At 32.2% G+C, this 22,446-nt stretch overlaps 3 protein-coding genes and 1 long non-coding RNA gene across 5 annotated transcripts; 3 read left to right on the top strand and 1 right to left on the bottom strand.

Moving 5' to 3' along the window:
* The first annotated feature begins 367 nt into the window (after window positions 1-367).
* LOC114937867 (protogenin B) lies at window positions 368-15,640 on the top strand. Of its 2 annotated transcripts, none has more exons than XM_029311541.2 (19): window positions 368-1,529; window positions 2,234-2,496; window positions 2,594-2,744; window positions 2,855-3,077; window positions 3,160-3,389; window positions 3,477-3,616; window positions 3,710-3,869; window positions 4,591-4,875; window positions 4,969-5,136; window positions 5,201-5,392; window positions 5,468-5,649; window positions 5,742-5,889; window positions 5,967-6,065; window positions 6,147-6,300; window positions 6,380-6,513; window positions 6,678-7,055; window positions 7,962-8,239; window positions 8,779-8,847; window positions 8,929-15,640. In XM_029311541.2, exons 1-19 carry the CDS (start codon window positions 1,397-1,399, stop codon window positions 9,157-9,159), a joined length of 3,618 nt encoding a protein of 1,205 aa, XP_029167374.2. In that variant the 5' UTR covers window positions 368-1,396; the 3' UTR covers window positions 9,160-15,640. The 2 variants fall into 2 exon arrangements, with proteins under 2 accessions (XP_029167374.2, XP_029167373.2); XM_029311540.2 differs by having other exon boundaries at window positions 8,740-8,847.
* On the bottom strand, window positions 14,936-18,219 carry LOC114937866 (uncharacterized). Its single transcript, XM_029311539.1, has 7 exons — window positions 17,984-18,219; window positions 17,628-17,801; window positions 17,040-17,242; window positions 16,813-16,966; window positions 16,397-16,665; window positions 16,088-16,306; window positions 14,936-16,011 (listed from the first exon to the last, which is right to left on the bottom strand). Exons 1-7 carry the CDS (start codon window positions 18,030-18,032, stop codon window positions 15,958-15,960), a joined length of 1,122 nt encoding a protein of 373 aa, XP_029167372.1. The 5' UTR covers window positions 18,033-18,219; the 3' UTR covers window positions 14,936-15,957.
* Window positions 18,220-18,700: 481 nt separating this feature from the next.
* On the top strand, window positions 18,701-18,956 carry LOC146723387 (uncharacterized). The gene is made up of 2 exons (XR_014924610.1): window positions 18,701-18,819; window positions 18,886-18,956. It is a non-coding gene; the product is annotated as an uncharacterized LOC146723387 (long non-coding RNA).
* A 1,335-nt stretch (window positions 18,957-20,291) lies between these two features.
* On the top strand, window positions 20,292-22,391 carry LOC146723386 (large ribosomal subunit protein eL18). The gene is made up of 4 exons (XM_085482356.1): window positions 20,292-20,367; window positions 20,509-20,595; window positions 21,356-21,562; window positions 22,103-22,391. Exons 1-4 carry the CDS (start codon window positions 20,365-20,367, stop codon window positions 22,370-22,372), a joined length of 567 nt encoding a protein of 188 aa, XP_085338482.1. The 5' UTR covers window positions 20,292-20,364; the 3' UTR covers window positions 22,373-22,391.
* The last annotated feature ends 55 nt before the right edge of the window (window positions 22,392-22,446 follow it).

Here is a 22,446-nt window from a genome sequence, read left to right as displayed (position 1 = left end):
TAATTTTTTTTAATGCTAAATACTTCATATATGTAAAGTAATTATATATTTTCTGTAAATCAATTCAATGTAAAAGAAATTTCTTTTGTGTTTGAAAAATAGACACACAAAATTAATATCTTTTTATATTATTAACTTTTTCTTTCTGAGACAAGTACAGATATTTTGAAAAAATTGAAAAATTGCTTGGATGAATAAATTATATGTAAATGTAATTTTTAAAAAAATGCTAAACACTTCATATATGTAAAATAATTATATTTTTTCCTGTAAATTAACTCAACGTAAAAGAAATTTCTTTTGTGTTTGAAAAATAGACACAAAATTAATATCTTTTTATATTATTAATCTTTTCTTTCTGAGACAAGTATAAATATTTTGAAAAAATTGCTTTGATGAATAAATTATATATAAATGTAATTTTAAAAAAATGCTAGACACTTCATATATGTAAAATAATTACACATTTTTTATAAATCAATGTAAAAGACATTTCTTTTGTGTTTGAAAAACATAATTATTTAACATGATAATTTCTTTCTGAATCAACTATACAAACATTGAGAAATTTCTTAGAAAAATATCAATTTTATATAAATAAATTTTTTCTCTAGAAAATTATCTTCAATCAATAAAAAAGATTTCACAAACTTCTCATAGACAAATATTCATGTACCATCGGATGGTCACGGAAAAAAAAATGTTCGACATCGATTCAAAATAATCCATTATTATTTTATTTCCTACAAATAAATCAACATTTTTCCTATTTTGCATTTTGTTATATATACGTACACCTTTATTTACATTATATAATAATAACAATATATTAATTCCGACAATCTTGATAGAAACCTAAAGAAAACAGCTACCTTCGGCCGGGCGCGTTCGAATCTCCCTCTCTCGTTGCTAGGAGGCGGTGAGGCCCGAGGACGCCCGAGGGATGGCAAGATTGCAAGATGGCAAGCAGAAACGAAGGAGTCGCGTGCTAGGGGAACGTGACGCTCGACGATAAAAGCATTCCAAGGAATCCCAAGGAGGCCAGTGGTGAACTCTCAGTGCTTACCTCTCGACGCCGCGATCCTCCCCAGGACTCTCGCTCCTGGCGCCGCTCCCGCGTCCGTCACCGTCCTCCGGGGGATGTTGACGCGCGCCTCGCCGGTCGGGACGATGTGAGCGTACATACACGCGCGAGGCGAACCAGAGAGGGAGTCGAGGAAGGGGAACGGAATTCTTCTCGGCTCCTCGACGACGCTCGAAACGTCAAACATGCGGCGCCGAGTCCCACCCGCTCCTAGCTCGACGACGACGAGGACGTCAAAGAAGACGAACCGACGACGGCCCTGGCTCTGCCAGTGAAACCTTATTATATATATATATATATATATGTGTGTGTATGTATATATACATATATATATATATATACACATACACACGCGCCGTTGCCGATGAGCGCGGATATATGGCGGCGCGAGTACTCTTGCTGAGCGTCTTGATTACGGAAGTGCTGAAGCCAGCTTGTGCCGCAGGTGCGTCAGACCCGTCCGGGACGTCTCTCCCCGGGACCGACCCCCAGGTCGTCGCGACTTCCTCCACGGCGACCTGGTTTGCGAACGTCGAGCCGATGCGCAGCTCTCGGAGGGACGGTGTACTGATTGTAAATGCGAACCACGAGTCCAGACGTCGTCCTCGAGAGCTCGTCGCAGTTTTCATGCCAATTCGTTGGATTTTATGTGACGTTTGTTAGGAAAAGCGATTTCCAAGAGCAGTTTTTTGTGGCATCGCTTTCCGTATTGAATATTTTATGTTGGACTCGTCACATTAGTTATATATGTTCTTGTATATAATATATTCTTTAACATTGTTACTGTTGTAAAATTTGCTTTCAAAGTTTTTAATTAAATTGTCTCGATATCAAATTTTTGAAGAGAAATTGATAACTATAATTTAATATTGCGTATTTATTTATCTTAAACTAAGCAAATATATTCTAGCCAAGTTTATTAGACTTGTTATCAATTATTAATCTCTAATTGTGTTATTGTAAAATTTGCTCCTGAGACTTTAGGGTCTCGATAGTAAATTTTTGAAGAGGAAATATAACTGCAATGTAATATTGCATATTTCCAAGTAACAAAGTGACATTGTTAAACATAAAAATGTCGTTTTGGTATCTAAGGATATTTGCATTCTTCTAAAAATCTTGTTGCTTTAAAACTGCTTGTTTGACCAGGTGTTAGGGGTATTGGAGGGAACATCAGTGGTAGGAACGTGTCCAAGTCAGATGGTTTCGACGTTGGTCTGATTAAGGGGTCTGGATTAACACTGGAAATTCAACCTAGCGGCCATGTGATACTAGGAAAAAAGGGAATCACGCTTAATTGCATAGCTGGTTCGAACGAAACTGTATCTTGGCTGCACAATGGATTACCAGCACCTCCATGTGGTCTTACTCGCTGTGTTCTTCTCTCTAATGGCTCTCTTCACTTTTACAAGGTAGAAAATAGTATACATACATTGCTAGATTTATTATTATTAGACTGTAATGTGGATAAAAAATTAAATTATATATCTGTGACTCTATTTTTTGTAGAAACAAAATTTACAAATGCAAAAGTTCAAAGAAAAGGAAAGGAGTGGTATTGTTAATGCTAGAAACCATAATAAGGATGAATATCGTTGTGTAACACGTAGCAGTTCAGGAGGTTTGATACGGTCAGCTCCTACATTTATTCAAATAGCAGGTAAATATATATATATATATATATATATATATGTATTTTTAGAGTATATTAAATTGTTGTTGAGGTCTAGAATATCTTATAATTACTATAATAAATATCTTACATTACAGAGTTTGCACATGCATTTAAAGAATCTCCAGAAAATATTACGGTTCAAGAAGGTGAAGTTACAAGATTGTCTTGTTTGATAGACAGTGTTCCTTTCCCACCCAATATTACATGGCAGCATAACGAAACATTGTTATCTTATCATAATGAATCAAAGTATTTTATGGTACCACCAGGTGTTCTGTATATAAGTGCAACGAAACTATCAGATGCTGGCTCATACAGGTACGTAATATAATTTTCAATTTTCCTTTCTGTCTCTATTAATTTCTATATTTTAAAACTAAATAAACGTTGTGCGTTCCAGATGCATAGTCACAAATGAATTTTTAAAGAAGACCAAAAAGAGCAGAGAAGCAAAATTAATAGTTATTTCGAGAGCTGATGGTAACAAATCGCATACTCCGTCATCCTTGTTTCCACAGACTTTATACAGTCATCAGCTACTTAACAGATCAAATCTTAGTCTGGCATGTGCTGCATCTGGTTATCCATCACCACTCATAACATGGTCATTTATTCCTCGTATTTATATAGGTAAAGAATTAAATAATCAGACTTGCTAACACATAGTTTGAAGTATTGAGTAAAATTTAATACATTTGAATGTATATGTGTTCTCAGGTAATGTTACACAACCTCGCATCCTTCTTAATTCTACTATTGGCATCGCTATACTGTCATTGACAAATATAAATGTTTCTAATGCTGGTATTTACTTGTGTTCTTCGAAAAATGTTATCACCAATGATTTAGAAGTACAGGTGAGTATGATTAAATAGATGAATTATATAAATAAATATATACATGTGTAAAAGGGACAAATATATATGTCTTTCTTGTTTAAATTGTTACAGAAGGTAACTGTAGACATATTGATACCACCGTCATTTATTAAAACGCCGACGAACCAAATCTGTCCAAATGGAAGAACAGCGAGATTCGAGTGTCAGGCGCAAGGATCACCCGTACCTCAAATTTATTGGCTAAAAGACTCGTTGAATATTACTATCAATGGTAAGAATTAGGCTTAGCATGTTTTAAATAGCTTGTTTAAAACTGTTTAAAACATTGCAATTAAAATATATGATTATTTGAAAAAGAAACGACAAAGAAAAACAAAAACTAATAGACGTGCATGTTGCAAAAAGATTTTTGTTCCAATTTTTTTAGTTTATTTATATTTATATGTAATCTATAGATATAAAATTAAAAATATAAATATAAATAATGAAATAATAATTAGGTAAATATTATTTTAACAGAATATTTAATTTTGAATATTAAATATTAACAATTAATATAATTGAATATATTAAAGATTATACATATATAAAGTTAACTACACAAAGCACAAACTGTTAAAGATTTAATTATAACACATTGCATTTTACATTTTATTTATTGCAAATAATAAAATAATGTAATTCTCTTAACTAAAAAAATAATACACATTTAAGTAAGAAAAAATGAACGGTAACAATAATATATTGGAAATGCATTGCAGTCATATTGGGTATTTTTTTAATACCTATTTTTATAAATTGAATTAAACTAAATTAAATTTTAAAGTAATAACTCAAAATAAAATAAAGAATATATAATTTTATATATATTAAATGCTTACACAGATTAAAGCTATCAAGTGTTTTTTTTTTGTTTGTTTAAAATATGTTTTTTCTTAAAAATACTTATAAAACAAAAAATATTATTTTAAATAAAAAAATCAATGTTCCAGGTCGCAGAACGACTTACGTTAAGGAATACAATAAGGTAGAATTAGCAATATCAGCGACAGTACCGTCTGACTCTGGCATATACCAATGTGTAGCGGTAAATTCAGCGGGTGAAATTTGGGCCGCTGGCCGGCTTCAAGTGAATACGTCGCGCAATAGTCCTGCAGCACCCACTTCTCTAAAATGTCACGCTGTTTCGCCAGTTAGAATCTTAATCTCGTGGGAACCACCAAAGTCTCTACCGTATACCAGTATTACAGCTTATACCGTCCATTATAGTCCTGTAGGTGAGTTCGATTATGGTCCATAAGGATAAGTATGATGCAGAGAGACTGTAATTCTATATATTTGTACATTTGATGTCGTATTTTTGATAATAGAAGGTGGCAAGGAGGAAGTCTCTCCGCCAGAACCAGGGAATTCTACATCCGTAGAAGTAACAAAGCTTCTTGAACCGTTTACAAATTATTCATTTTACATACGAGTGTGGAATAATTATGGTGCCAGCGATCAATCGGCTACCATTCTGTGTTCCACAGCTCCAAGTGGTAGGTATTTATTATTTATCAATTTTAATTTTCAAATCTAATCTAACGATCCTGTTTCTTCCAGTTCCTAAAGGTGCACCAAAAATAAATGTGGATATAATCAGTAGTACAAAGCTAAATGTATCATGGGAGCCTTTGAGCAAAAAGGAATCTCGCGGCGTCGTGGAGGAATATAAATTACAATGGAGACTCCACCAGCATCCGTATTCTACAATAGTTTATCTACCTGCCACTGTTAAATACCACATACTTTCGGGTATCTATTATTTTTTATGAAAACAATTTTTATGCGCTATATAATTATATATATGTATATATATTATAATTACAGATATGATACCCGGAGCGCAATATGATATTCGAGTATTGGCGAAAACAAAGCAAGGCTGGCCAAATATTAGCGAGGTACAATTGAATTGGATTACTGTGACTATGCCATCTCCTGAATCTAATCAATTTACTATAAGGAATGTGGATATTCAAGTATTAATTGTAAACGCTTCGATAATTAAGGTTAATATTTAATGAAACTCATTGATTAAATTTTTAACAAATATTTATAATTATATTTGAATATTTCTCAATCAATTATTTTCTTCTAACAGATGAAATGGAAAATCAACTTCAAGCAAAATGATCAAATTGAACCAAAATTTGATTCCTGGCAAATTTATTGTGAAAATCAAGATGGTGAAAAAGTGACTACTATTCTTTTACCGCAAAACAGTACTGAATATCTGTTTACTGATCTTGGTAAATATTTTGCATTTCGTGGCACTTCTTGGATAATGTTACAGACAAAAAATATATATTATAACATTTTTATCTAGATACAAATGTTTCTTATACCATGGGTTTGTGTATGGTGAACTTGGGTGAAGCAACAGGTTGCTTGACGAAACATATAGAGACTGCACAATCCAATCCTAGTAAGTAGTTTTGGTCAGATTGTTGCATAATACATTTTCATCGAACAGAAAATAGACAAAGCGATAATCTCGTAATTTTAGATACCATACCAATGGCTTTGGAGGCTATTCCTGTCTCACCCACGTCCATAAACGTAACGTGGACATTGTCTGATGTGCATAGTATAGATTCATTTGAACTTTGTTATCAAGCAGTGCATGTGCTAGCTTCTAACAATTCTAAATGTTTCATCATGTAAGTACATAACTTGAACATAAACATAATTTTATAATACAAAAGCGCTTTCTGTAAATCTATGTGAAACATATTACAGAGACGATACAAAAGTGAACGTCGACAAATTGAAGCCTTTTACCTTGTATCAGTTTAAAGTAAGGGCCATTAGACACGATACGAATCAAACCAGTCTTTACAGTGAATCTATAGAATGTTACACAAACGAAGATGGTGAGAGACCAAATTTTTTATTATTCAGATCTATGGATATCTTTATATATCGGTTTTTTGTTATTTATCTATTTTATATTTATATTATTTATTATATTAAATTATTTTTATTATATTTGTTATATTATTTATTATATTATGTTATATATAAATAAATGTTACAGTTCCTGGTAAGGTCGAGGAGGTACAATGGTTCTTGGGTAACAATACCAAGGTACGAATCGCGTGGAAGGAGCCGAGCATCGTCAACGGAGTCATACAGAATTATTTCGTCGCGTACACCATGGACTTGACGATGACCTGGGGCAACGTCACCGTACCCGGTAATAAAACATCGACGACTCTACCGAGTTTAGCGCCGGGCAAACGGTACTTTGTCATGGTACGAGCAGCGACGAAAGCCGGCTATGGGAAACCGTCGGATCCTATCATTATTATTACTGGCGGTGCTGATAGCAATGGAGGTGGAGTATCGAAAGTACCCGACCCGTCCGGCAAGGAGGATAAGCCACCGCAAAACCCCAAGCCTGATCAGAGTCTAGGTGAGTGAAAGAGTAGAGGATGTCAAAACAGGGTATATTCCCAGGGAAAATCTTGAGAACCTGGTATTCTCAGGGAATGTTCTATCTTGAAAAGTTAGGGAAAGTTTTCATGGAATTTAATTAGCATTCAGGACATGTTTGAAAAATTGCTCCTTTGATCATTTTATTCTTATTTAACACTTAAGAAACATGTATCTAATGTATCTTTGCAATATTTAAGTTTTTATTAAAATTTTATGTGATTTTTTTTTATTGACAATTATTTTTAGTGTCGAGATCTTGTATAAGTTTCATAGAAAATTGTTCAATTTTTTCATAGATAATATATTTAAATATATTAGTACTTTATTTATTTAATAAATAATTAAGCAAATAATTAATAATAATTTAATAAATAATTAATATAAATAAATTAGTATTTCTTAAGAAGTTTATAATAAATCATTTTTGTTTTACATTTTTATATTTTATATTTTTAGTATTTAGATATACTTTATTATTGTTCAAATTAATAGATCGTACTTTATTATTGTTTAAATTAATTATATAATTATTATCCAAATAATAGTTATTGTTCAAATTAATTTTATAATTAATAAATCAATATCAATAATCTTGATAAATCAATATTAATAATAATAAATGCTAGGAAAATTGCACTCTTGACCATTTATGCAATTGTATGTATAGAAAATATTAGGAAACGCAAATAATCTAATAAATAATTAATTTAAATAAATTAGCATTTCTTAAGAAATATATAATAAATTATTTTTGTTTTATATTTTTATGTGTGATATTGTACATTATTATTGTAAATTTGAGTAGACACTCTGAAAAATAATCATTATATTGATAATATTATGTCAACCGTAATACTAATACGTGTTTTGGTGCACAAAACAGGTGTGATTCTCGGAGTCAGCATAAGCATCGGGTTCATCGCGATATGTCTATGCAGCATATACTGTCGGAGAAAGTTCGAGGATTCTCGCTCGTTGAGAAACGGCGCTCAGCCTACGAACGGACGAGTTCTGTCGCGAACCGGAAACGGATGTTGCACGGAGCAGTCCTCCACCTCTGTGAATCAACAGGCGAACGCTACCGGTGCCTCGAACGAGATCGAACTGGCTGTGCTATGTCCATCGTCTCCGCTCGAAACGAATCCGCATTCCGATGCGAAGGTAACGAGACAGAAAAATTTCTCCTACAGGGTGTGTGCTCTCTGGAAAATCCTGGAATTATCATGGAATTTGATTTGAACTCGGGGAGTTTTAAAAAAAATTGCTCTTTTGATTTTAAAATATAGTTTTAAAGAATATAACATTTATTAGTTTTATACAAAGTTCATATTAAAGTATATTTTATTATAATATAATACTATATTTATTAAAAAAGTACTTTGTTTATGTTAAAAATTATGTATAACATATAAACTTATTTCAAAATTGTATTCTAAATATTATTTAAAATACTTTAATTTTACCTGGAATTTTGAACAAAAGTACCTGGAAAATCATGGAATCCTCAGGGAATTTATTTCTCAGATTTGAGTATACACCTTGTCCTATGTCTAGGAATTTATATATATATATATATATATATATATATATATATATATATATATATATATACATATATATATCTTAATCGAGGGATATAATATATGATATATGTTGCGTAGGGTGCACAATCTAATGGAGTTTTTGAAATTTGTGCAAAGGAACCCTTATTATCGCCCTGGGAGATAAATGGAGGCTCGAAAGATGTTCATATTATGGAGAACCCTCAGGTATCTCTATGAGTTTCATCATGTTGTAGATGAATGAAGGCATCCTATAACACATCCATAATTTTCGTAAAAATTTTGCAGTACAAAAGGAGAGACAGCTCTGTCTCGAATAATCAACAGGAAGAAGAGGGGGAAGATGATGAGGAAGACGAGGAACAAGATTTGGAAGGCACGCAGCTCACAATGGTCAATTGTACTTTAGGCAGTAGTGCTAGCAGTTTAAATAACAACTCAGGGTGTCCGGACGGGGAGACTTCATCGTCGCCGAAAATCCAGTGCGTGTCTATTCCGACGCTCGGACCAAACGGCTGAGGACGTGTTAGGCGGTACACTAAAGTGTTCAATGCTTCGCACCGGTATCGAGGTATACAGTAAGTAGGAATACCTGTTTCCTCCTTCCTCTTCATGGTCGGCACATCAATATTACGAGAAAACAGAATGGAAAAAACGAATTCGAGTCCTCGCGAGAAGCGAAGGCGACGCGAAACGACCCGCAACAACCACCTGACGAAGTCGGACTCGCAAGGAGTATCGTCTGATCACGCGATCAATGTAAAGAATTCGCGTTTGTGTAAATAAGATACATTTATTGCGCGCAAAGAACAAGGCAAATGGCTGCGTGAGCAATACCATTTTTTTCAACAAATGGTGGCAACACATAATTCTCAAATTCATTCATCGCTTTGCATGATCACATTCCTGAGGTTGCAGTGGTGCATTGATTGTGTAGATGATACTTAAAAGGAGGACTCGTGTGTGCAGAATGATTCGAAATACTATTTGAGGATCGATAGAGGATGTAACAAGTTACGTGTTTTTGAAGCAAAATTGACAGGTTTGCGCAAAAGTGTTTGTAAAGTTAAATTAAAGCTAATTAGAGGCCAACACCGCGAGATTGACTGAGAATTACATTCTCTTGATACCTTTTCTTTTAAATAAATATTTGTATTTGAATAATAGGGAAACAGATATATATTTAAGCTAACAACAAAATACAAAATTTTCGCACAAGTCTTTTCAAAAAGTGCTTAATTTGTAATTTTCTATCAATTCTCGATACTATTTTGAATGATTCTGTACGTGTGTAAGATTAAAATTAAATAAGTTGTCAACGTTAAGAGATGCGCGAACAAAATAAATCTGGAATGAAATAGTAAGTTTCCAAATGCCTCTGTAAATAGGATAGATTAATTGTTAATTGTGAATATGTTCATAAAAAAAGAAAAAATATCACACTTTGAAACGCTGATATATAGTAGAAAGACGTGTACGAGCGTGCATTCCTTCGCGTTTGGGAACATAAAGAAAAAAATTGCTATAAATAATGCCGGGCAAAGCATGGCCTAAACTCAGTTGACGAAGTTTCGTTCTGACAACAAAGTTTCGGACTGATGATCGCTTAAGGATTCTGGCTCCTCGCCGATCACGTTAGAATTGACGTCAGAGGCTTCTCGCCTCTGACGTCACAATCTGACATGGACGCAGCTAGAACCCAGGAACCTTAAAATGAGAGAGAGAGCGCAAACATTGATCATTCCAAAATAAGTTTTCCATTGATAATATTTAATTATAAATAAGAAGGAAAAAAAACATTTAGTATTAAGAGAAGACAGGGAAAGGCTCTAACCAGATGCTACGCGTTTTAGAAATTAAGAAAATTTTTTTTATTTCGTGTTTTTCTTTCTTTTTCTTTCTTTCCTTCTTTCCTTCTTTTTTTATTTTAATATACCGTATGTGTGTCATTATGGTATCATTTCTATTTCATAAAAGAAAAAAAGAAAACATTGATTTCTTAAAGAAATCAAAGTTAAATTTCTTTCGAATTTCGAGTTAGCGTGCATATTTTAGCGATTGAGAAAAAAAATCATTTTTGTCGAATATATAGCTTCCTAAAAATATTTAAACGTAAGTTTGAATTAGTTTAAAACGACTATTGATATGTCATACTTTATATTAGAGATGGATCCTATGAATGGGAAGAATATTCGGAAAGATAATAATTGCGCTCAGAATTTTAATAAGTAATTCAAGTGAAATAAATAGAGCACGCGTAAAGGAAACACAGAGGTCATCTCATTTTTTTTTTCACGTTCATTTACTTTTACATAAGAGATCTTAAAGACTGTATGTATTAATAGACGCGATATTTTTATATAATTGACGGAGATTATTCCTCAGAATAATTTACGTAAGGATTTTTACATATGTATGTATTTCTTGGGCTTCTTTCCGTTCATAAGATTGATATCGTTTTTAAAAAACGATTAGGTATTCGATATACGATTAAACGTCAACGTTTTGTTGTACGATATTTAGCGTGTTAGCTGGTAAAAAGCAGTTCTGTGTATTACACAAAAAAGAAAAAGAAAAAAGCAAGAAGCAGCATTGAGACTAACATTACAAGACACATATTCCAGACTGGTGCATGTTACCATGACAGAAAAACCCAACACAGTACCTGATAGAGAATAAGCTATATCTTTTAGAGTGAGACGTAGAAATGTCAATGTTATTATTATTACCTCCACTAATTGTTATTTATTGCATTTTACATTCAGTATATACTTTAGATGAACACATTACACTCTCTGGAATCATGCAATAATATTAGTCACCACATGAGCACAGATTATGAAAACAAGTAACGCTAGAATTAATTTGATCTGCACGTATATTATATAAAAAAAAGGCTATATATCTTATCTTCATTCCATAGAATATTATATCGCATTTTCATAACAGAGTCTGTTAGAAGTCTAATATATTATATATATTATATAATAGAGTGTTCCGGAAAAAAAAAACAGTTTCATTTTTTTACACCGGAAAAAAGAAAAAGAATACCATTGTTACTGCAGACACTTCACACGTTTAAATGGATGTTTTATTTAGTTGACTGTGCACCATGATTTTTACTTATTTTCCGTTTATTGGATCCCGCAAATTATCCATTACAATAGCTCTATATAGTTTACAGATCGCATACATACAGTTTCTACAGAAATAGAAAGAATCGTTTATTTACAACACATTGAATACATGGAACTTGTTATATGTATTATAAATATAATTATAATTGAGAATCTCACAGATCGCATATATACATGAATATTGAATTTATATATTCTTAAATAGTTCTTGCGCAGCAATCTTTATTTGTTTGCGAATTTGCGTGCGTTTGCACATTTTCAATGTGTCTGGCTTACGATTTTTTTCAATCGACACGTTTTGCGTTTATTATCATATATATATATATATACACATATATACACAGGATGTTCCATTTTAATTGATCACCTGCGTAAACTTTTTTATTTTTCAAAATTGTACAACAAAATACTTCAAACAAAAGTTGTTTGATTTAAAGAGGGACAAAGGATAGCATTATTGATATTTTTAAAGAATGCTTTTCAAAGTCATTTACGTTTTTTTAAATTGCAACTAGTAATTAGATACTTTTTCTTACAAACAACTATATATTTCTTTTATTTACCAATTGATTCTTCTCGTTATTTTATGCATAAAAGTATTTAGGTAGGATATAAAAATGAAATATTTTACGAGATGTTTCATAGATTATGTAAAATTTATCGAATTAAAATATAAAATATCTCTTATTTATTGGGCTACCTTACCCTTACAATTTTTTATGCCGAAAATTGGTGATCGATTAAACTGGGACACCCTGTGTATGTAATATGCCTGTTACATTTTCTTATTATTTTCATATTTGTTGAAGGTATATACATTCATATGTGCTTTTTTTGTGTACTTTTTGTATTTGTTGATGGTATATTTTAGAAGATGAATCTTATAAAGCGTTGACGACAGCTGGTGTATAATGACGAGAAAAAAAATCAGGATGCTAAACCGATTGTTCCTTAGTTCATTACGTATTGTTAATATTATGCACCATACATACACATATATACATACATACACATACATACAGAGATATATTCTCATGGTACTACACTCCTAAGTTCCGAAAGTATACATCCGCAGCTTACATTAAGTTTACTTTAAGGAATCGTTTTTTGAGAGATCTATCAATATTATAAAAAAAAAATAAGAGAAAAAAATCGAATATTTGGACGTCAAAAAGAGATTTTAACTTTAAGAGAAGTATGAGAGGTTTGATTGAGTGAAAATACAAGCGGTAGAAAGTATGTAATAAATAAAATAATGCTTCTCGCGCTATTTTACTTCCTCTTGTGTGTTAGATATGCGATTGAACAGAGTATGTATTTCTCCGAGTTTACGTGAAGGCGAATGCGTTTTTTTCTGCTTGTCGAAACAACTGTCCTCATACATCTTTTTTACATTTATAAGTAGCGTAATATACTTTTTATACTTTTCTAGTTGTAGTAACATATATACGTTACTTCGGTCACATTTCTGCTGTACTCCGCTGATTTGATATCGCTATACCGTATATTATATATAGAAAAACACCGTGCAGAAAAGTAACCGAGCTAAACAGCCAGCAACACAATCAGCAATTTGAATCCAAACACTCCGTACATACCATAGTGCTCTTGAAATAATTTTATGGATGTGATAAGTTTTTTAGGTGTCGTGAACAATTGAGAGACTATAGAGTCGCCGTGCGGAGAGATAATAATAATAATCTATGTGTTTCGCAAAATCCAAGAGTATAAAGACAAGGTCATTATCTTAGTACACGTACGAAAGCAATAAGCATCTCTCATCGTATATAGAATTCTTTGTACTATTACAAATGTCGAAAATGACACGTATACATACACATACACAAACACACGTAATATCATAGATTTATAATCTACTTATCTCATTGTATCTCATTCATTGATCATTAATTACTATAATAATTAACTTGGAGATGTGACGCAAGGCTCTACATGTATTGTGTGGATCTCTTGACGGTCTCAATTTCACTATCTTAATTTAGGAATAATGTACAATATACAGGCAGCCAAAGAGAGAGAGAGAGAGAGAGAGAGAGAGAGAGAGAGAGAGAGAGAGAGGGAGAGAGAGAGAGAGAACATTTCTTTTTCATCTTCATTAGCTTTGAAATCAATGAGATCGGTGCAAGATTACTTTATATGTGCACACATTCCTTTCTAAATAATTGATATAATTTATCGCAGATAAACTGTAGCGTTGAATAACACAGTAGCAAGTATTGATTATATTGTACGGCGGCTCTAGTCGAACGAATATACCTCCGTAATTTTCACTCTTGCTCTCAGCACAGAGAGTGATTTACATTACTTAATTTTAACTTAACTTGGGTACCTATTAGACACTATTGTTTACATTTATGCACAGTTTACCTCAAAGAATATATTTTCTCGCCCGGTGGATGCATATATACAATATATATATTTATATTTAAATATATATATATATATATATATATATTGTATATCAGCTGTAGTATATATCATATATATATACATATACATATATATTATATATATATATATATATATATATGTGTATAATAGCCAAGATACACCTTACACACTTTATTTTACACATGGTTATATACAAAAAAGAGAAGAGAGAACTCGGCAAAATTTATTCATTTATAATTATTATTACAGTTAATTATATAATAATTATTATATATATTATAAGAAAGACTATTAACTTATTTTCCATAAATCCTCATCTCTCATACAGCCTCTTTTTTTTATTTAGATTTATTATTTTAATATATGCGCGATTATTTTTTAGGGTGCAGTTACTTTGTACATAAGTTTTATCTCTGCGATTTGTATATATATATTATATATGTATTACCTACAAAGAACAATATATAAAATATATATTTTAATATATTACGTATAAAAAGAATGATGAAAAAAAAACTACATAAAAACTATAATCTTATTGTTTGAAGTATTAAGACTAAATATACGAAAAATATTTAATAATATTGTTGACCCTTCTTGAACACGTCGTCTTGTTGTAACCACTGATTCAATAAAATTAAGACAGTGTACAAATAAATAAATGCATTTTATGTAGAAAAATGTGTCCCCTCTTCTGCTCACTTTGGAGAGTGTTAGTTTTAAGATACACAAGCGAGATCAATACATACAGTTTCATAAATGGAGCAACTTTATTATCAAAGAATCTACACAGCGTGTAACAATAGAATCAAAAAATGTAATACTAATATCATCGAGGCATTCAATGCCAATAATAGACGAATATAATAATTTCTTTCTTTTTTTTTATATTAAATGCATGCAAATACATGCTGCGCTCTTATATATAAATCTACCAATATGAACAATCATTCATACATCAATAAGTAATATTTTCTGCATGTATCTTTTATATAACGCGTCTTTAACAATGTTTGTACTTATGCGAGCCTTTAGTTTAGGTCGTACATTTGCTATCTAATATTTGACTGGAATAAAAAGATTTCTCAACTTAATTCACAGCTTAAATGGAAGATACATCTTGGAATGTAGCGAATATAAAAGAGAAAAAAATTCCTCCTATATATCCAATGATAAAAAAATATATGGATTCTCGACAACTTGATTAGGACAATCCACAGTCTGGAAAAAATGGCGTATAAAAAGCATCTTTCTTTTTTTTCCTTTTTGCGATGATGTGATCTAAAAAATGTATCCAAATCGATTTATAAACTACGAATATCATTAATTGTAAGTTAAGTTTAAGCGTCTTCATATATACATATGTATATGTATACCTATATTTGCGTGCAAGATCTTAACATTGTTTCGGATCATTCTTAAGAGTTTGACTAGCGCGACCTTTCAAAGAAGGTGCAAAAAAGTTCTGTACTTTGAAAATTAACTTGATAAAATTAAGTACATTAATTGCTACTTTATCACATTTGGCGATAGGCCCTTCTATGAAATCTTGGAATTCCAGATATATATATATATATATACGCGCTTTTCAAAGTCTAGCGTCGTGTAAAGATGTATAACGTGTAATAGAATGTATGTAACATGTATAGAACCCTTTTCTTTAGGCACACGGTGAAAACGCTTGGCGTCTGTATGTGGCTGATATTTATAAGAATTATCGTGAAAGCTTGTCGATATATTTGAATTCGGCAGTCGATATTGCTAGAGTTCATAGGACCAAGGAATGCGGAAAGATTCTCATGTTCACATAGTCATCGAGTACCTGCAAATTCGCGAAATTTTTAATTACGTACTTTTTTATGCGCGTCTCTTTTCAGACTTGATTATTGACAACTTACCTCTGCAAGGGCATCTTTTGTTAATTTAGGATACAGATATGCAAATCCTATGGTGTTTGAAAGTTTTCCCGGATGTAAATATAAATGTTTATTATATAAAAGCTCTTGATCTATGTAGGGCGACAGAGGGCTGTTTTCCACTCCATCTTTGCGACATGCTTCTGCCCAGGGACCCATGTGTTTGTCGTTCACTTCCTCAACGACACTGCTCATATCGGTCTACAGAGCAAAATATGAGTTAAATTACTATTTTCTTGACATTTCACTGTTTTAAACATCACAAATTTAATACATAAAAATATGATATACTTTGGCCAGTGTAGATAACGTCGTGCCCCAGTAATCATGGTTGATGTTGAACAGCTCTGAGACTATAGCACTGATGGAACCTTGAGTGGAATCTCCTTCGTCGACGAGATTATATGTCTGACCAATTGTTTCTGGTCTGTTGGCCACGTGCCAGATCGCTCTCGCGACGTCTCTTACATGAACCGTGTTCATATGAAGATCCGGTCCCCAGAGTAATTTCATCATCTCTCCTAAGTGCTTGTAAACTGCACCCACTACTAATCTCGGTGCTAAAAATTGCAAAATTTATTGAGCTTATTTTTTTTGTTTATTTAAATTAATGGAGAATTATATATCAATAATATAAAATAAATTATGAGAAGAATTATATATATTTATTTTTCCAGATTTTATGATATATATTTTTTCAGAATTACCTAAACCATTTCTATCACCGCAACCATATACAATAGCTGGTCGAAGTATAGTATATTTCAAATCTGGCACATTTTTCAGTTCATGTTCCACTTGCAACTTGTATTTCGCGACAAACGTCCATGGTTCTCCAGCGTCCTCTTCTTTATGAGGCGCCTATAGAAAAACGTTATATAAGTATTCAATTTTTATGAAAATTCTTGTTAAAATATATATCAATGAAGTATACCTTTTCAGAGGCATTAAGATTGCCAGAAGATATCTCCACATAACGCGAGGCTTTAATCTTGGCCGCCAGTTGAGCACAGTTCACACTTAATTTGTAAATGCCTTCTTTGTACACCGGATCTGTGAGGCTGCTCTTTGTCTCGCCAGCACAATTGAACACATAATCGATAGGCTCATCAGATGAAAATGCATTTTGGCAGGATGCTAGGTTGACAAAAATTATTCCTATACATATAACTATCCGCATCATATTTTATACTTAAAAAATGACAGACCAAGGCAAGAGTGAGTGAAGAAAGTAAGAGACTAAATAAAAAAATAACAGATATATCCAATATTACAATTATTAACAAATTATCAAGAAAATTTCTAACAAATTAATTATCAAAGACCTCCCACTCTTTCTCCGCTTGCATGATAATTAATTTAGAAACTCTATACTAAATATATTTAATATATATAACGAGAATACAGATTATACATATATGTATAATCGTACATGATTATATATATATATATATATATATATATATATATATATGTATATAGTTTTGATAATAAATTTAATTAGGCATCCCACTGCGGTCACCTATGTTAATCAAGTTGGCGCTTTTGAATTCCAGCAGAGGGTTCTCGAACAGCCGCTGGTGCCTCGCGTTGAGCCAGGCCGTCTGCGGGGGCACCTTGTCCACGACTCGGACGTACGACACCAGATGATTATCCAACAAATACTCCACGAGATTACGCCCGATGAAACCGCATCCTGCGCGATAAGAACCCCTCAGTCATCCGTTTATCACTCTTCCGCTCCTCCACACACATACGTATCAAATATATATATATATATATATATATATATATATATGGTTGACACGTTGATGTGTCAAATATATATATATATATATATATATATATATATATAAAATAAAGAAAAAAATATCTCACCTCCTAGGACGATCACCCTCGCTTTCTTATCACAAATGGGCGTTGCCATAATAATCGTCTGTCATTTAACCGCACGTGTTCCCACGTTTTCGGAGATGGGGAAAATTGTCGTCGACGGATTGTTTATAATGACACTTCGCTCAGGACAGCCCGCGCTCTCGCCCGGCCTCCTCGCTGTCCGGTTTAACCTTAAACTCGCCGACTGCCGACTGACATAAGCGCGCTGGACGCCTACTGTCGGCGTGTCGCGGAATCACGCTTATGTTGCCTCGTTTCGCCGCGTGGCGCTAGTAATGTCGCGGCAATTTTAAGAAAAATAATTAATATATTTGTTTGATTTATAATTTTTATTTCAAAATTAAAATGTTTTATATTTGTGACTCGACATCTGTTACTAATTGCGAAGTGTTAACATATTTTATTGCCGTCCGTTTTTATAATATTCATTCTATTATTTATATAGCACAACTTCTTGTCCCACATTTGATAAGAATAGGGATTTTACCGCTTTTGTTTGCGCAGTATTAACTGTTCTTTATTTTTATAGTGTAATCATTATTCATGTTATTATCATTGTACAGGGGGTCGATTGTGTATCTCAAAACCTAGTGAAAATGACAAAAGTGAGCATTCAGTTGATTGGCTAATTTTCACTATAGTGAAAACACGACATATTTCACGTGAGATTATTCGACAAGAATTATTGTGTCAAATAATGTCAAAATGTGTCGTATATCCTACTGCATTATATGTTATGTAGAGTAGAGCGCGATTAAAATACGTATTAAAATACGTATTAAAAGAGAGGACATTACATTATACACCAGAATTTGCTGGTATGTAAATAATTATAGTGCATAATTGAGATAAGAAAAGGTATTTTTTAAATCTATTCTTTACAGCTCTAATTGTAAATGCATGTTGTGTTTTACATAATATTGCTTATAAATGGAGAATTCCATTAAATGAAGTATATTTGGAGGAAAAAGGAGAAGTGCCGATACCATTTAATGATATAAATATAATGCAAGCAGAAGAAGTACGAATTAAGAAATATTGTGCGATGGTATTTTGAATAGGATATATATTTATATATATATATATATATATATATATATATATATATATATATTATATATATATTTATCACATAAATTGTATCGCATAAAATTAGTACATTTCATAATCTTATAATAAATTAATAATTAAGATTATCACAGTACATTTCTTAACTTTATAATAAAAGATTTTTAAACACTATTTTTTTATTAATGTATTATTTTATATCAATTCTCATAACACGTCGCGTCAATTTTATTCAAGCATGTTCAAAAATGTATCCGCCCCCGACCAAAATCCGAATGTTTATTCATAAAATTTAACATAATTTTTTTTTGTTTCTCTGTAACATTCATTCTTATTCACACCGTTCAAACTGCAGAGGTTATAAAGATAAAGGTATCACTGAAACATATATGCATGCATATACGCTTTACGGAATGTTCACTATGGTTTGTGCTCCCGTGAATCTAGAGATATCGTATTTTCATCTTGCTCATAGCCAATCGCGTGTATTTCTTCACGTGAAATGAATGTGCAAAAAGTGAGAAAAATCGACACAAATAGACAATCGATCCCCTGAAGAAGATTGTAGTACAGTCGAAAAGTTTGCGGTTTTTTAATGTTTATAAGTTTATAATAAATAAATAACACCTTAGATTTTATTTGCTCGTTTAGTTAGTATTTAAATTATTAAATATTTTAATATTTTTTATTTTAACATTAATCTTATTTGATATTTATTATTAAATATTTTAATTACTAAAATATTCAAGAATATAAAATAAATTATTTAATATCATTTTGTGTTTAAATAATTTGTTTAATTTATACGAGCTTTCCAATTTTGATAATGATAATTAAATATAATATAATAATAATTTAATTATAGTACTTGAAAAGAAATTAATATATTAAATTTATTACAAAGTCTGTGCGTTATACATATTATTAGAAATTTATTTATCACTTTATGTTTATCTCCGTGCAAACATTTTATTATTTTCTTAAACTACTGACTTGAACTAATTATAATACTGATAATTACATGAAAATCATTTTTACATTACACAATTTTCATGGAGGAGAAAAAAATAAATTTTTTCGAAGGAACGGAAATTTTTTAAATTCGATGTTTTCCCGCCTTTTTTTATTACCGAAAAAACTACTTAGTTGGCGTGGCCTTGCAACTAAATCCCTAAAAATTCTAGGGACTTTTTGGACTCTATTGTTTCCCCCACTGAGCGAGAGGCTGTCCGGCGTCTGCCTCCGTCATTTCCGCTTTTCACTCGCGTGCGTAGTTTCTTTTCCGGTTTGTCAACATGGTAAGACGATGTGCCGATCTTGGATTCGGATGAAATATCGGACGATATTATATCGCCGGCGCTCGATCGCGATGCTGAAAGTCGCTCGACGAAGTCTCAAATCGCTCAGGTTTAATTAATGACGCGTATTTCTTTTCGCAGGGTATCGATATTAATCATAAGCATGACAGGAAGGTTCGGCGAAAGGAGCCGAAATCGCAGGATGTGTATTTACGTCTCCTCGTCAAGGTAAATGATTTTTGCGTTAATTACTAGTTAATTTAATTGCTTTGCGCGTCTGCAAAGCAGTAATTAATGTTTTTTTTCCGTACAACCGCTTGATTTTATTATATGCGAAAATGCATCTGTTATTTTGTGTCTCTCTTTGAGGTTGGGTTTCAGATTTTTGTTGCATGTAAAACAATACGTTTGGAATCGCATCTTTCGTCTTTTGATTATCAGAACCTAAGGACTAAATGTATATTATTAATTAAATATATATTTTGATGTGATAAAAAATTATTAAATATTTTAATATTTTTTATTTTACATTAATCTTATTTGATATTTATTATTAAATATTTTAATTACTAAAATATTCAAGAATATAAAATAAATTATTTAATATTTTTTTTCTTGCGAGCTGCACTCTGTGTCAGATCTTACATAGGCTGATTCAATTTTGAAAGTTCGCTAGAGAAAACATCAACTATCCTATCTCGCTTGTTTGCATCATCGAAGGGCGATTATTATGGTTGATACATATATTAAATCATTTTTTGCTTCTTGTTATTCTCAAATTTCCTCCAGCGGAGCTTCTCACTCAACAAAATTTTGATATCTTAAAAAAAGTATGCATGTATTTACATTATTTTCATAATCTATTTGTGCTTTGTTCAGTAACAATTCTTATAAAGCTTCCAAAAGACACTGCAAAGTTCTGGGACTAAAGTTTGAGAACTTTAAGTTTATATTATAATGAAGACGATAACAGAAATTTATATTTTAGCTGTATCGGTTCCTGGCGAGAAGAACGAATTCCAAATTCAACAAAATTATCCTGCGGAGACTCTTCATGAGCAAAATTCACCGACCACCCATCTCACTTGCACGTGTTGTGCGATTCATGAAGAAACCTGGACGGGAGAACTGTCTCGCTGTGATTGTTGGTACCGTCACTGATGATGCTAGGATTTTTGAAATTCCAAAGTTGACGGTACATGTGACATTTATATACTAATATTTAGAAATCTTGGATTTTTCTTATCATTATGATTTATTATTAATACATATAACAGTATTACTAAATGTTATTTAGAATATATTTCAAGATTTATAAGATATTTTGCGTGAGGTATTTGCATATCTGATGTCAGCACATTTATTAATTATTTATCAATATATATATATATATATATATTGATAAATAATTAATAAATGTGCTGACATCAGATATGCAAATACCTTGAATTGAAAAATATATATATACAGAGTGTCCTATCAAAAGTGAATGAGGCCACCCTCTTTTATCTTTGAAACTAAAAGAGATAGACCATAAAAATTATATATGAAATTAAGTTGCTCAAACATAGATAGTTTTTGTAAGCAACTACTGTGCTCACAAAAAAGTTCAGTTTGAGCCATTTAATTTCATATATAATTTTTATGGTCTATCTTGCTTCTATGGTCTATCCTGTATATAATATATAATAATTATTTATTAATTGAATTGATTTTGGTGCCTCGAATCTTCCAGGTATGCGCTTTACGCGTGACCGAGAGAGCCCGGGCGCGCATCTTGAAAGCCGGTGGTGACATCATCACCTTCGATCAGTTGGCTCTACGCGCCCCGACCGGCAAGCGCACAGTTTTGATGCAAGGACCGCGCAAGGCTCGCGAGAGCGTGAAGCACTTCGGTAAGGCACCGGGTGTACCGCACTCTCACACGAAACCGTACGTGCGGTCCAAGGGCCGAAAGTTTGAGAGGGCGAGAGGCCGTAGGCGCAGCTGTGGTTATAAGAAATAAACTGGATGTATAACGAAAACGCAACTTCGAGTGGTCACTCTTTCATTCACAATCATTTTTCCACACGTTTGATT

This window comes from Nylanderia fulva, unplaced genomic scaffold (assembly GCF_048542155.1).
Source record: "Nylanderia fulva isolate GAGA-0341 unplaced genomic scaffold, ASM4854215v1 Scaffold20, whole genome shotgun sequence".
NCBI classification, from domain to species: Eukaryota; Metazoa; Arthropoda; class Insecta; order Hymenoptera; family Formicidae; genus Nylanderia; species Nylanderia fulva.
This window is presented reverse-complemented; position numbering and strand designations above follow the sequence as displayed.

Excerpts from the sequence above, each read along its gene's own strand:
- LOC114937866 (XM_029311539.1), bottom strand. The coding sequence starts at position 18,032 with ATGGCAACGCCCATTTGTGATAAGAAAGCGAGGGTGATCGTCCTAGGA. Across the intron at positions 16,967-17,039 it reads ATCTTAATGCCTCTGAAAAG|GCGCCTCATAAAGAAGAGGA; the intron begins GTATACTTCATT and ends GTTTTTCTATAG. Across the intron at positions 16,666-16,812 it reads CGGTGATAGAAATGGTTTAG|CACCGAGATTAGTAGTGGGT; the intron begins GTAATTCTGAAA and ends TGCAATTTTTAG.
- LOC146723386 (XM_085482356.1), top strand. Across the intron at positions 20,596-21,355 it reads ATTTACGTCTCCTCGTCAAG|CTGTATCGGTTCCTGGCGAG; the intron begins GTAAATGATTTT and ends TTTATATTTTAG. Across the intron at positions 21,563-22,102 it reads TTGAAATTCCAAAGTTGACG|GTATGCGCTTTACGCGTGAC; the intron begins GTACATGTGACA and ends CGAATCTTCCAG.
- LOC114937867 (XM_029311540.2), top strand. The coding sequence starts at position 1,397 with ATGTATATATACATATATATATATATATACACATACACACGCGCCGTT. Across the intron at positions 3,078-3,159 it reads TCAGATGCTGGCTCATACAG|ATGCATAGTCACAAATGAAT; the intron begins GTACGTAATATA and ends TGTGCGTTCCAG. Across the intron at positions 3,390-3,476 it reads TATTCCTCGTATTTATATAG|GTAATGTTACACAACCTCGC; the intron begins GTAAAGAATTAA and ends ATGTGTTCTCAG.